The 12,330-nt window shown below is 40.6% G+C and overlaps 1 protein-coding gene across 1 annotated transcript in view; it reads left to right on the top strand.

Annotated features, from left to right (window-relative positions):
• LOC128660490 (uncharacterized) overlaps positions 1-12,330 on the top strand; it is a gene marked incomplete in the record, with an annotated part of 570,712 nt that overhangs the window by 411,385 nt on the left and 146,997 nt on the right. Inside the window, 1 exon segment of the mRNA XM_053714367.1 lies at positions 5,228-5,270. Within this exon segment, the coding sequence (XP_053570342.1) occupies positions 5,228-5,270 (43 nt within the window).

The following is a 12,330-nucleotide window of genomic DNA, read 5'->3' as shown; positions in this document are numbered from 1 at the left end:
TGTGAAGTTTGTTCACGGAGCTATGGCTGCTCCTATGGACATTCGTCTGCTCTGCCTTAAATTATAAAATTTTAATTTTAGAAGGAAAATTCATTTTTATTTTGAGCCTCATGTCTCCCATGATGATACTGTTTAGACAGTGCCACAGCTTTCTCCTGTAATGTCTCTAGCCTCTATGGCGTCACATGCTGTGCCCTGTGGTTTCTCTCGATCTCCTGGAGGAGATTTTTGCCTGCAGAATCTACTGCCTAGGTATCTTCTGCGATATCTGTGGCATTATCTGCTTTTCCTATACTAAAGGGAAATCGCAAGAGGAAAATGAGAGATTCAGATAGTAAGGTTTCTGTACCACCTGCTGCTACACTGGTTGCCCTTCCTCATAGGTCTGATGAGGAGAATACATCAGTAGCCTCTGAGTGTGAAATCTCCTGACAAGATGTTTTCTGTTGCGGTCTCTATTAAATATCAGGGCACACAGTGCCTAAAGTAGTTGGGCATTTCTACTTTGGTTAGGAGAACTATGTTTCCTAGAGAGGATAGCTGTTTTTTTCAGGATGAATAGACTATGCTAGATTACATGGACATTTGTATTGCCACTACTATGTCAAGTGCGGCATCTTATTGGTGCGACGCCTTGTCTGATTCCAATTTGGTAGTGACTCCTTTGGAGAAGATCCAGAATAGATTTTAGGCTCTTAAACTAGCCAATTCTTTTTTTTTTCTTTTCTCTGATGCTACGATGCAAGTTTTAAGCCAGGATCCAATATATCTGGCTTTGCTGTGCTAGCCCGCGGGGCGTTGTGACTATATCTTGGTCAGTGGATTTTTTCTCTGAGTCTAAGTTTCTAGCTATTCTTTACAGGGGTAAGACCTTGTTTGGTCCTGATCTGACAGGAATGTATCTGATATTAAGGGAGGAAAAAGGTATTTTCTACCGATAGACAAGATGAATAAACTATAAGGAGTTTTCCACAATCCAGGATCGCTCCAATTGGGGAGCTGAATCTCTCTGTCTTTAAACATGGATATGAGATGTCTCAGATGGACCACGGACATAGTATTGCAGGGTTTCTACCGAGAATTCATAAATTTTCTCCCTGAGACAGGTTCCACCTCTCATTTCTTATCTCCAGGCAGATAACAGTAAGGCATTTTTCGTAGTGCATTTGGGACTTCTCTTTCCTGTGAGCGATAGTTCCAGTTCCTGTAAGGGAACGGGGTCTAGGATTTTATTCCTTCCTATTTGTGGTTCCCGAAAGAGAGGGAATTTTTTCTTCCTATGGTAGACCTAAAGTGTCTCAACAGGTTGTCTCAGGGTACCATTCTTCAAATGGAAACCAGTGGTTTCCTTCTTCCTTTGGTCTAGGAGGGTCAGTTCATGCTGACCATAGACCTGAAGGACTCGTATTTTCAAGTTCCTGAGCTTTACCTTTCTGTCAAACACTTCAGTTTGTGGCTCTTCCCTTTGGCATTGCCATGGCTCTCAGAGGGGGCTATATTGACAGTGATCAGGTTTCAGAGTATTGCTGTGATGCACTACCTGGACGTCTCAATGGTTCATGTGCCATCTTTTCAATAAGCAAACTCTCATATAGAGATCTTGTTGTCTTTCTTTATTCCCACGGATGGAAGTGAATCTGAAAATGAGTTCCCTTGTTCCAGCTATAAGAGTAGTTTTCTTAGGGACCATATTTGTTTCCCTATCTCTAAAAATATTTTGGGCAAAGGTTAGAAAATCGGTGATTGTTTCCTCTTGACTCTTTCGGTACTCTACTGTTTGGTCCATAAATGGCTCAATGTATCGCGGTATATGGTCTGTTGCTCCATTGGACATCATCCCTTGCTTGATTCCATCTGAGAGTCTGCTGTTCTGCATGTTCAGATAGTGGACCGGGGATCTTGTGGCTCCGTCTCGGAGGATAGATCTAGATCTGTCGACATGAGATTCTTCCCTGTGGATCAGAGAGGGGAATTAGTGGTAGAGTGCTCACTTAGCTTGTGAGAGGTAGCAGAATCGTTGCTGCATTCTCCAGAATCTTTTGTTTTTTCTCAGGAACATCTGTCTCAGGTACATGCTTCCGGAGACCTTCCTGAATAATAGTGACCTTGGTCGCTAGCCTTTTGGATTGGTGACTATGGACTTGGGAGGAGTCTGTTCTCTTCATAACCATCTTGGAGTTGAGAGCGATCTACAATGCTCTGATGGCTTGGCCTTAGTTGTCTTATCCGTTTTTTCACATTCTAGTTGAACAATTTCATCTCAGTGGTTTACATTAACCACCTAGGAGGAACCTGGAGTTTCTTTGCCATGATTGGCGTGGGTTATTCGGTGGGTGGACGATCACATTCATTGTTTATCCACTATTCACATTTCAGAAGTGAATACCGGGCGCAGACTTCTTGAACAGTCAGATTTTTCATCCCGGGGAGTGGGCGCTTTTCCCAGAAGTGTTCTCCAGGTTAACTCTCAAATGGGGGTGCTGGAGTTGGAGGTGGCAGTACGCCAAGCTTCCAAGTTATGTTAAAGGCTAAGAGATCAGCAGGCTGCTCTGCTAAATACCCTGGCAACTCCTTGGGATTTCAGTCTGACATCCCTGTTCCTCAATTGGTTCTCCTTCCACAAGTCATTGCTCGTATCAAATAGGAATGAGCATCTGTATTTTAATAGTTCCTGCATAGTCTTGCAGGATCTGGTATACAGACCTAGCGGAGATGTATTTCTTCCACCTTGGTGGTGGTTCCTGAGGAAGGACCTTCTAATTCAGGGTCCATTCGTTCATCCAACTTTCGTTTTCTTCGAAGCTTTCTGCTTTGAGATTGAATGCTTAGTTCTGTCTAAGCGTGTTTTTTCTGAGTCGGTCATTGAGACCATGATTCATACTCGCCAGCCTGTTACTGGTAACTTTTACCATAAGGTATGGCGTAAATTCCTTGATTGGTGTGAATCCCAAGGGACTACTCTTGGAAGTAGGGTCAGAATTCCTAGGGGTTTTGTCTTTTCTCCAGGAAGGTCTGGAGGATGGTTTGCCAGTCTGTTCTCTGAAGGGTCAGATTTCTGCATTATCCTCTTTAAACAAGTGTCTGGCGGATGTGCCAGACGTGTAATCTTTTTGTCAGACCCTGGTTAGTATCAGGCCTGTGTTTCAGTCTGTTGCTCCTCTTGGAGTTTTAACCTTGGTTTTAAGGTTTTGCTATAGGCTCAGATTGAGCCACAGCATTCCATAGAATTAAAATTTTTATCTGGGAAGTTTTGTTATATCTTCTGCTCGGGGAGTTTAGGTTATTTATCCTAAGTGGACATTTTGTTTGGGAATTTGTTGTTCCCTCTCTGTGTCCTCATCTTCTCTCTTGAGGAACATATGTGCAGAATTTGGATGTTGTGCGTGTTTAATATTTTTTATTTTGTAACAGAAAGCTACTGCTATTTCTCTTTTCTCTGGTTGAGAAGTTTAATTTGTTTGCTTTTCAGACTGCGGGACTGCAGTCTCCTGAGAGAGTTATGCCTCATTTCAACAGGGCTGTCTCTTCCTCTTGGGCTTTCAAAATGAAGCTTCTGTGGAACAGATGTCCAAGGCTGCAACTTGGCCTTCCTTTCATTCTTTTTGCTTCAGCTGAGGGTTGTTTTTTTTTTGGAAGAAAGGTTTTTCAAGCGGTGGTGTCTTCTGTTTAGGTCTGCCTGTCTTGTCCCTCCCTATTCATCTGTGTCCTCTAGCTTGGGTATTGGTTCCCAACAGTAATTGATGAAGCCGTGGACTCATCAAATCTTAGGAAAGAAAATGCTTAACTGATAAATTTCATTCTTTCTGGATATGGTGAGCCCACGGCCCCGCACTTTTGTTTCAAGACAGTTATTTTTGTCTAAACTTCAGGCATCGCTACACCTTGTGTTACTCCTTTTTTCTCCAATTACCTTCTCTCGAATGACTGGGGGTTGTGGGGGTTTGTCAAGTTGGCAATCGCCTAAAAATTTGAAGTAAATTGGTTGCGTTTTGTAGTTTTTAGATATGAAAAATGTAGTCTCTTCAGGATGGTTATATAAAGTTTTTTTTTTTATTATTATAAGTTATTGGTTGAGTGCCAACAGATCCTGCAGCATTAAAAGCATGGGTCTAATATGCAAGGTAACAATTATGGGAGGCAAAGGGATAGAGGGCTTTGTTGTAAATCGGCTCTCATGAAGGTGATTTACAAAGCAGGTAGGCTTACATGCTAAGGGGGTTCAAGGGGATAAGGAGGAGAGGAACTAATATAGAAAATTTTTAGTGTATATTATATGCATCCCTGAACAGTTGAGTCTTTAAGGAGTGCTTGAAAGTTTAAAAACTAGGGGAAGAGTCTTGTGGAGCGAGGCAGAGAGTAACACAACATAGGGGCCAGTCTGGAGAAGCCTTGTAGACTTGAATGTGAGGAGTTAACAAGTGTAGGAGAGAAGGAGCTCATGAGCAGAGTGAAGGGAACGGGCTGACGAGTATCTGGAGATATAGGGGGGAGCAGTGTTATTGAGAGCTTTTAAGGTTTGAGTCAGGATTTTTGTTTTATTCTGGAGGTTAGAGGAAGCCAGTGAAGAGACTGGCAGAGAGGTGCAGCAGATGAGAAGTGATGTTTAAGGAAGATTAGCCTGGCAGAGGCATTTATTATGAATTGTAAGGGAGATAGACGGAAGCTAGGGAGACTGTAGAGGATGAAGCAATAGTCAAGGCAGGAAATGATGAGAGAATGGATTAAAGTCTTAGTTGTGTCTTGTTTGAGTAAGTGGCAAATTTTGGAGATATTTTTAAGGAAGAGGTGGCAGGAGTTGGCCAAAGACTGGATATTGTTTGTGAAAGAGAGATCTGTGTCAAGTGTGACCTCAAGACATCGGGCATGCGGGGTTGGGGTAATTATGTTATTATCAACGGTTAGAGAAATAGTCGCATGCCTTTTGTTTAAGACGTACCACATCTGAGAGTAATACAACCCTGGATTTACACACAGAAACGTAGCCACTGGATTAAAAAAAAATACAAGTGTTAGTTGCAAACAAAAGACCGTTGTGTGTGTCACAAATGTGGGGTTCTGAACCAAAATTCAAAACATATGTGTTTTAGGTCTTATCCTGATTTTAATTTTCCATATATAAATTCTAAAAACTCAAATTTACTTTTATTAGGAATTAACAATACTACTGTTCGTGCCATTTGTCAAATTATGTCGGATTTAACATTTTGCCTTTTGTTTTATCTTTTAGTTTGAATATGTCTATTCAGATAGTCCCTTCGATAAACTAGAAGGTATGTTGAGTTGGGGGGTTTGCTGAATATTCTTATGTATTTTGCTGATGACTGTTCTACATTTTATCTAACATTATTGCTATATAGTGCTAAAATATGTGCACATTCCCAAGCCTACCTAGGTTTTTTTTGGGGGGGTCATTAAAGGATACTAAGAGAACAAAGTTTATTTGATGATAAAAGTAACTTCGAAATGTGTTTAAAACAGAATGTTTTATCTGAATCATAAAAGTTAAATGAACTTCTAATGTCCTTTTAAAGTTTTGTTTGCAAATGAAAACGTATAGATGATATTTTGAGTAATGCAGGACAGGGGTAAGTAGCTGTAATTACAAATTCAATTTTTTAATTGGTGTTCTCAACAGAACACCCTCAGTTGATGAGGATATTTAACTTTCACTGTTGAGTCATTGTTGAAAATATTTTATTTCTCTGAATTACCCACACCAGACTATAGTTGTTTTTTTGTTTTAGTACACACACCAGTGAAAAATTACTCTAGTTTACAGACATACACAAGAATAGCAATAATCCTCCATTTATATTAAAAAAGGTAATTTTGTGTGATATCCTTTATAACATATATGATAAAAGGATAGAAGTTATTGCATACATTTTACAAGCACTTTATGGGTACAATGTTCGTATCACTTTATCATACAATAAGAAATGATTATTAAAAAGTAGAAGCTACAATTTTCAACTACTCAAGTCAAAATTCTGAATTCAAAAAGAGTTTGCTTATTGCGACAGTGTATGCATGGTTCTACCCCTATATACTGTGTGTATATATATATATATATATATATATATATATATATATATATATACTGTGTGTATGTATATATATATATATATATATATATATATATATATATATATATATATACAATGTCATACACTACTGGGAGCTTGCTCAACACATCTGGTGAGTCAGTAACAAGAGGCATATATCTGCAGCTACAAACCACATCTAGCTCTCTGTATAACTGCTCCTGAGTCTTCCTAGGTATACTCTTTAACAAAGGATACTAAGAGAACACAGCAAATTTGATAATAGAATTAAATTGGAAATATGTTTAAAATTGCATGCTCTGTCTGAATCATGAAAGCTTAATTTTGATTTTACTGACCATTCGTCTTTGCTATTTTACATTTAAATGATAACTTAAAAGGTACATGGCAGTTTAAATACTAGTTTCTTGAATGAGATGCAAATTTAAGGAACATTTCAATTTACATCCTTTATCAAAATTACTTTGTTTCTTTGGTACCCTTTGTTGAAAAGGGTTCACTGCTCATATACATACTAGTCTGTGATTGGCAGATGGCTGTCATGTGATAAAATATCCAAGGTAGGCAGACAGCACACCTGATATATGGGGCACGGAAAAAGACTTGCCAAGTCCCAGTCAATCCAAAATTCACATAATTTCCAGCCTCCAATATTTATAAAAAGACCTTTATTCTTTTACTGGGTCCAAAGGTACAACAAAAACAACATCAACATTTCAAGCCTGCAATAGGCCCTTAGTCATGTCATCTTAAAGGGACAGTATACTATAAAATAGTTTTTCCCTTAATGTGTTTCCAATTATTTTTTTTACTGGCTGCAGAGTATAAAATGTATGTGATTTGCTTTTTTAAGGTTTATTTGTGTATATGACTTAGCTAATTTTGTGTTTTGAAGCCACAACCTAATACAATGGGTTGAGCTTGTAGGTATAATCAGATATCATTACTTTATCACATTGTGTACATATACCTGCTTCTTTATCTTATATCTGTCCATAAACCAATCACCAATACTTGGAGAGAACAATGGAAAATTAACATTGTATTACCTTATCTCTTCTATATCCCACTGGGAGTGTAATTTCTTCTACTGGCTGTGTTAATACAGCTTTCAGGATGGGTGGGGATACCACAGGCTCAATAAACTAATTAAAATGCCAATATAAGGTTAATGGAAATACTTGTAAACAATTTAATACACTCCAGCAGGTAAAGTGTATTATTGGGAACAAATTAAAGGGGAGAAATTTTTTGAGTAAACTGTCCCTTTAATTACACACAGGTTTGTCTCTTTCATACCTGCACTTGTAACATTAATCTATCACACGTTATGTTCTACTACCATCTTGTGGCCTTAGAGCAATATGGCAATACCACCATTTCTCCAACATTGGTGTGTCCGGTCCACGGCGTCATCCTTACTTGTGGGATATTCTCTTCCCCAACAGGAAATGGCAAAGAGTCCCAGCAAAGCTGGTCACATGATCCCTCCTAGGCTCCGCCCACCCCAGTCATTCTCTTTGCCGTTGCACAGGCAACATCTCCACGGAGATGGTTAAGAGTTTTTTTGGTGTTTAAATGTAGTTTTATTCTTCTATCAAGTGTTTGTTATTTTAAAATAGTGCTGGTATGTACTATTTACTCTGAAACAGAAAAGGATGAAGATTTCTGTTTGTAAGAGGAAGATGATTTTAGCAGACAGTAACTAAAATCGATTGCTGTTTCCACACAGGACTGTTGAGATGAAGTAACTTCAGTTGGGGGAAACAGTTAGCAGTCTTTTCTGCTTAAGGTATGACTAGCCATATTTCTAACAAGACCATGTAATGCTGGAAGGCTGTCATTTCCCCTCATGGGGACCGGTAAGCCATTTTCTTAGTTAAACATAAAAGAATAAAGGGCTTCAAAAAGGGCTTAAAAACTGGTAGACATTTTTCTGGGCTAAAACAATTGCTTTACTAGGCATATTATGCAGATTCTAACTAATTATTGGTATTATAATCTTAGGGAACGTTTAGAAAAACGGCAGGCACTGTGTTGGACACCTTTTTCAGATGGGGGCCTTTCTAGTTATAGACAGAGCCTCATTCTGGGACTGTATAGGGGTTAAATGTAAAAACGGCTCCGGTTCCGTTAATTTAAGGGTTAAAGCTCTGAAATTTGGTGTGCAATACTTTTAATGCTTTAAGACACTGTGGTGAAATTTTGGTGAATTTTGAACAATTCCTTCATACTTTTTCAGATATTCAGTAATAAAGTGTTTTCAGTTTGAAATTTAAAGTGACAGTAACGGTTTTATTTTAAAACGTTTTTTGTGCTTTGTTGACAAGTTTAAGCCTGTTTAACATGTCTGTACCATCAGATAAGCTATGTTCTATATGTATGAAAGCCAATGTGTCTCCCCATTTAAATTTATGTGATAATTGTGCCATAGTGTCCAAACAAAGTAAGGACAGTAATGCAACAGATGATATTGCCCAAGATGATTCCTCAAATGAGGGGAGTAAACATGATACTACATCATCCCCTACTGTGTCTACACCAGTTATGCCCACACAGGAGGCCCCTAGTACATCTAGTGCGCCAATACTTATTACCATGCAACAATTAACGGCTGTAATGGATAACTCCATAGCAAATCTTTTATCCAAAATGCCTACTTATCAGAGAAAGCGTGATTGCTCTGTTTTAAACACTGAAGAGCAAGAGGACGCTGATGATAACTGTTCTGACATACCCTCACACCAATCTCAAGGGGCCATGAGGGAGGTTTTGTCTGATGGAGAAATTTCAGATTCAGGAAAAATTTCTCATCAAGCTGGACCTGATGTTGTGACATTTAAATTTAAATTAGAACATCTCCGCGCACTGCTTAAGGAGGTGTTATCTACTCTGGATGATTGTGAAAATTTGGTCATTCCAGAGAAATTATGTAAGATGGACAAGTTCCTAGAGGTTCCGGTGCCCCCCGACGCTTTTCCTATACCCAAGCGGGTGGCGGACATAGTAAATAAAGAGTGGGAAAGGCCCGGCATACCTTTTGTTCCCCCCCTATATTTAAGAAATTATTTCCTATAGTCGACCCCAGAAAGGACTTATGGCAGACAGTCCCCAAGGTCGAGGGGGCGGTTTCTACTCTAAACAAACGCACTACTATTCCTATCGAAGATAGTTGTGCTTTCAAAGATCCTATTGATAAGAAATTAGAGGGTTTGCTTAAAAAGATTTTTGTACAGCAAGGTTACCTTCTACAACCAATTTCATGCATTGTTCCTGTCACTACGGCAGCGTGTTTCTGGTTCGAGGAACTAGAAAAATCGCTCCGTAAAGAATCTTCGTATAAGGAGGTTATGGACAGAGTTCAAGCACTTAAATTGGCTAACTCTTTTGTTTTAGATGCCGCTTTGCAATTAGCTAGATTAGCGGCGAAAAATTCAGGGTTTGCTGTCGTGGCGCGCAGAGTGCTTTGGCTAAAGTCTTGGTCAGCGGATGTGTCTTCCAAGACAAAATTGCTTAACATTCCTTTCAAGGGTAAAACATTATTTGGACCTGATTTGAAAGAGATTATTTCAGACATCACTGGGGGAAAGGGCCACGCCCTCCCACAGGATAGGTCTTTTAAGGCTAATAATAAGCCTAATTTTCGTCCCTTTCGCAGAAACGGACCAGTCTCTAATTCTGTATCCTCTAAGCAAGAGGGTAATACTTCACAACCCAAACCAGCCTGGAAACCAATGCAAGGCTGGAACAAGGGTAAGCAGGCCAAGAAGCCTACCACTGCTACCAAAACAGCATGAAGGGATAGCCCCCGATCCGGGACCGGATCTAGTGGGGGGCAGACTTTCTCTCTTTGCTCAGGCTTGGGCAAGAGATGTTCAGGATCCTTGGGCGCTAGAAATAGTTTCTCAAGGTTATCTCCTGGAATTCAAGGAACTACCCCCAAGGGGAAGGTTCCACAGGTCTCAATTATCTTCAAACCAAATAAAGAGACAGGCATTCTTACATTGTGTAGAAGACCTGTTAAAGATGGGAGTGATACATCCAGTTCCAATAAGAGAACAAGGAATGGGATTTTATTCCAATCTGTTCATAGTTCCCAAAAAAGAGGGAACATTCAGACCAATTTTGGATCTAAAGATCCTAAACAAATTTCTCAGGGTACCATCGTTCAAAATGGAAACTATTCGAACGATCCTACCTACTATCCAGGAAAATCAATTTATGACTACCGTGGATTTAAAGGATGCGTACCTACATATTCCTATCCACAAGGAACATCATCAGTTCCTAAGGTTCGCTTTTCTGGACAAGCATTACCAGTTTGTGGCACTTCCATTTCGATTAGCCACTGCTCCAAGGATTTTCACAAAGGTACTAGGGTCCCTTCTAGCGGTTCTAAGACCAAGGGGCATTGCAGTAGTACCTTACTTGGACGACATCCTGATTCAAGCGTCGTCCCTGTCAAAAGCAAAGGCTCATACGGACATCGTCCTAGCCTTTCTCAGATCTCACGGATGGAAGGTGAACAAAGAAAAAAGTTCTCTGTCCCCGTCAACAAGAGTTCCCTTCTTGGGAACAATAATAGATTCCTTAGAAATGAGGATTTTTCTGACAGAGGTCAGAAAATCAAAACTTCTAAGCTCTTGTCAAGTACTTCATTCTGTTCCTCGTCCTTCCATAGCGCAGTGCATGGAAGTAATAGGATTGATGGTTGCAACAATGGACATAGTTCCTTTTGCACGAATTCATCTAAGACCATTACAACTGTGCATGCTCAGACAGTGGAATGGGGATTATACAGACTTGTCTCCGACGATTCAAGTAGATCAAAAGACCAGAGATTCACTCCGTTGGTGGCTGACCCTGGGCAATCTGTCACAGGGAATGAGCTTCCGCAGACCAGAGTGGGTCATTGTCACGACCGACGCCAGCCTAGTGGGCTGGGGCGCGGTCTGGGAATCCCTGAAAGCTCAGGGTCTATGGTCTCGGGAAGAGTCTCTTCTCCCGATAAACATTCTGGAACTGAGAGCGATATTCAATGCTCTCAGAGCTTGGCCTCAACTAGTAAAGGCCAAATTCATAAGGTTTCAGTCAGACAAAATGACGACCGTTGCATATATCAATCATCAGGGGGAAACAAGGACTTCCCTGGCGATGAAAGAAGTGACCAAGATAATTCAATGGGCGGAGGATCACTCCTGCCACTTGTCTGCGATCCACATCCCAGGAGTGGAAAATTGGGAAGCGGATTTTCTGAGTCGTCAGACATTCCATCCGGGGGAGTGGGAACTCCATCCGGAAATCTTTGCCCAAATAACTCAATTATGGGGCATTCCAGACATGGATCTGAAGTGACCAAGATAATTCAATGGGCGGAGGATCACTCCTGCCACTTGTCTGCGATCCACATCCCAGGAGTGGAAAATTGGGAAGCGGATTTTCTTAGTCGTCAGACATTCCATCCGGGGGAGTGGGAACTCCATCCGGAAATCTTTGCCCAAATAACTCAGTTATGGGGCATTCCAGACATGGATCTGATGGCATCTCGTCAGAACTTCAAGGTTCCTTGCTACGGGTCCAGATCCAGGGATCCCAAGGCGACCCTAGTAGATGCACTAGTAGCACCTTGGACCTTCAACCTAGCTTATGTATTCCCACCGTTTCCTCTCATCCCCAGGCTGGTAGCCAGGATCAATCAGGAGAGGGCCTCGGTGATCTTGATAGCTCCTGCGTGGCCACGCAGGACTTGGTATGCAGACCTGGTGAATATGTTATCGGCTCCACCATGGAAGCTACCTTTGAGACAGGACCTTCTTGTTCAGGGTCCATTCGAACATCCGAATCTGGTTTCCCTCCAACTGACGGCTTGGAGATTGAACGCTTGATTTTATCAAAGCGTGGGTTTTCAGATTCTGTAATAGATACTCTGATTCAGGCTAGAAAGCCTGTAACTAGAAAAATTTACCATAAAATATGGAAAAAATATATCTGTTGGTGTGAATCTAAAGGATTCCCATGGAACAAGATAAAAATTCCTAAGATTCTATCCTTTCTACAAGAAGGTTTGGAGAAAGGATTATCTGCAAGTTCTCTGAAGGGACAGATCTCTGCTTTATCTGTTTTACTTCACAAAAGACTGGCAGCTGTGCCAGATGTTCAAGCATTTGTTCAGGCTCTGGTTAGGATCAAGCCTGTTTACAGACCTTTGACTCCTCCCTGGAGTCTAAATCTAGTTCTTTCAGTTCTTCAAGGGGTTCCGTTTGAA

The sequence above is a fragment of the Bombina bombina genome, chromosome 5 (genome assembly GCF_027579735.1).
Source record: "Bombina bombina isolate aBomBom1 chromosome 5, aBomBom1.pri, whole genome shotgun sequence".
Classification (NCBI taxonomy): domain Eukaryota; kingdom Metazoa; phylum Chordata; class Amphibia; order Anura; family Bombinatoridae; genus Bombina; species Bombina bombina.
The sequence above is the reverse complement of the archived record's forward strand: the minus strand, read 5'-3'. Positions and strand labels throughout refer to the sequence as shown.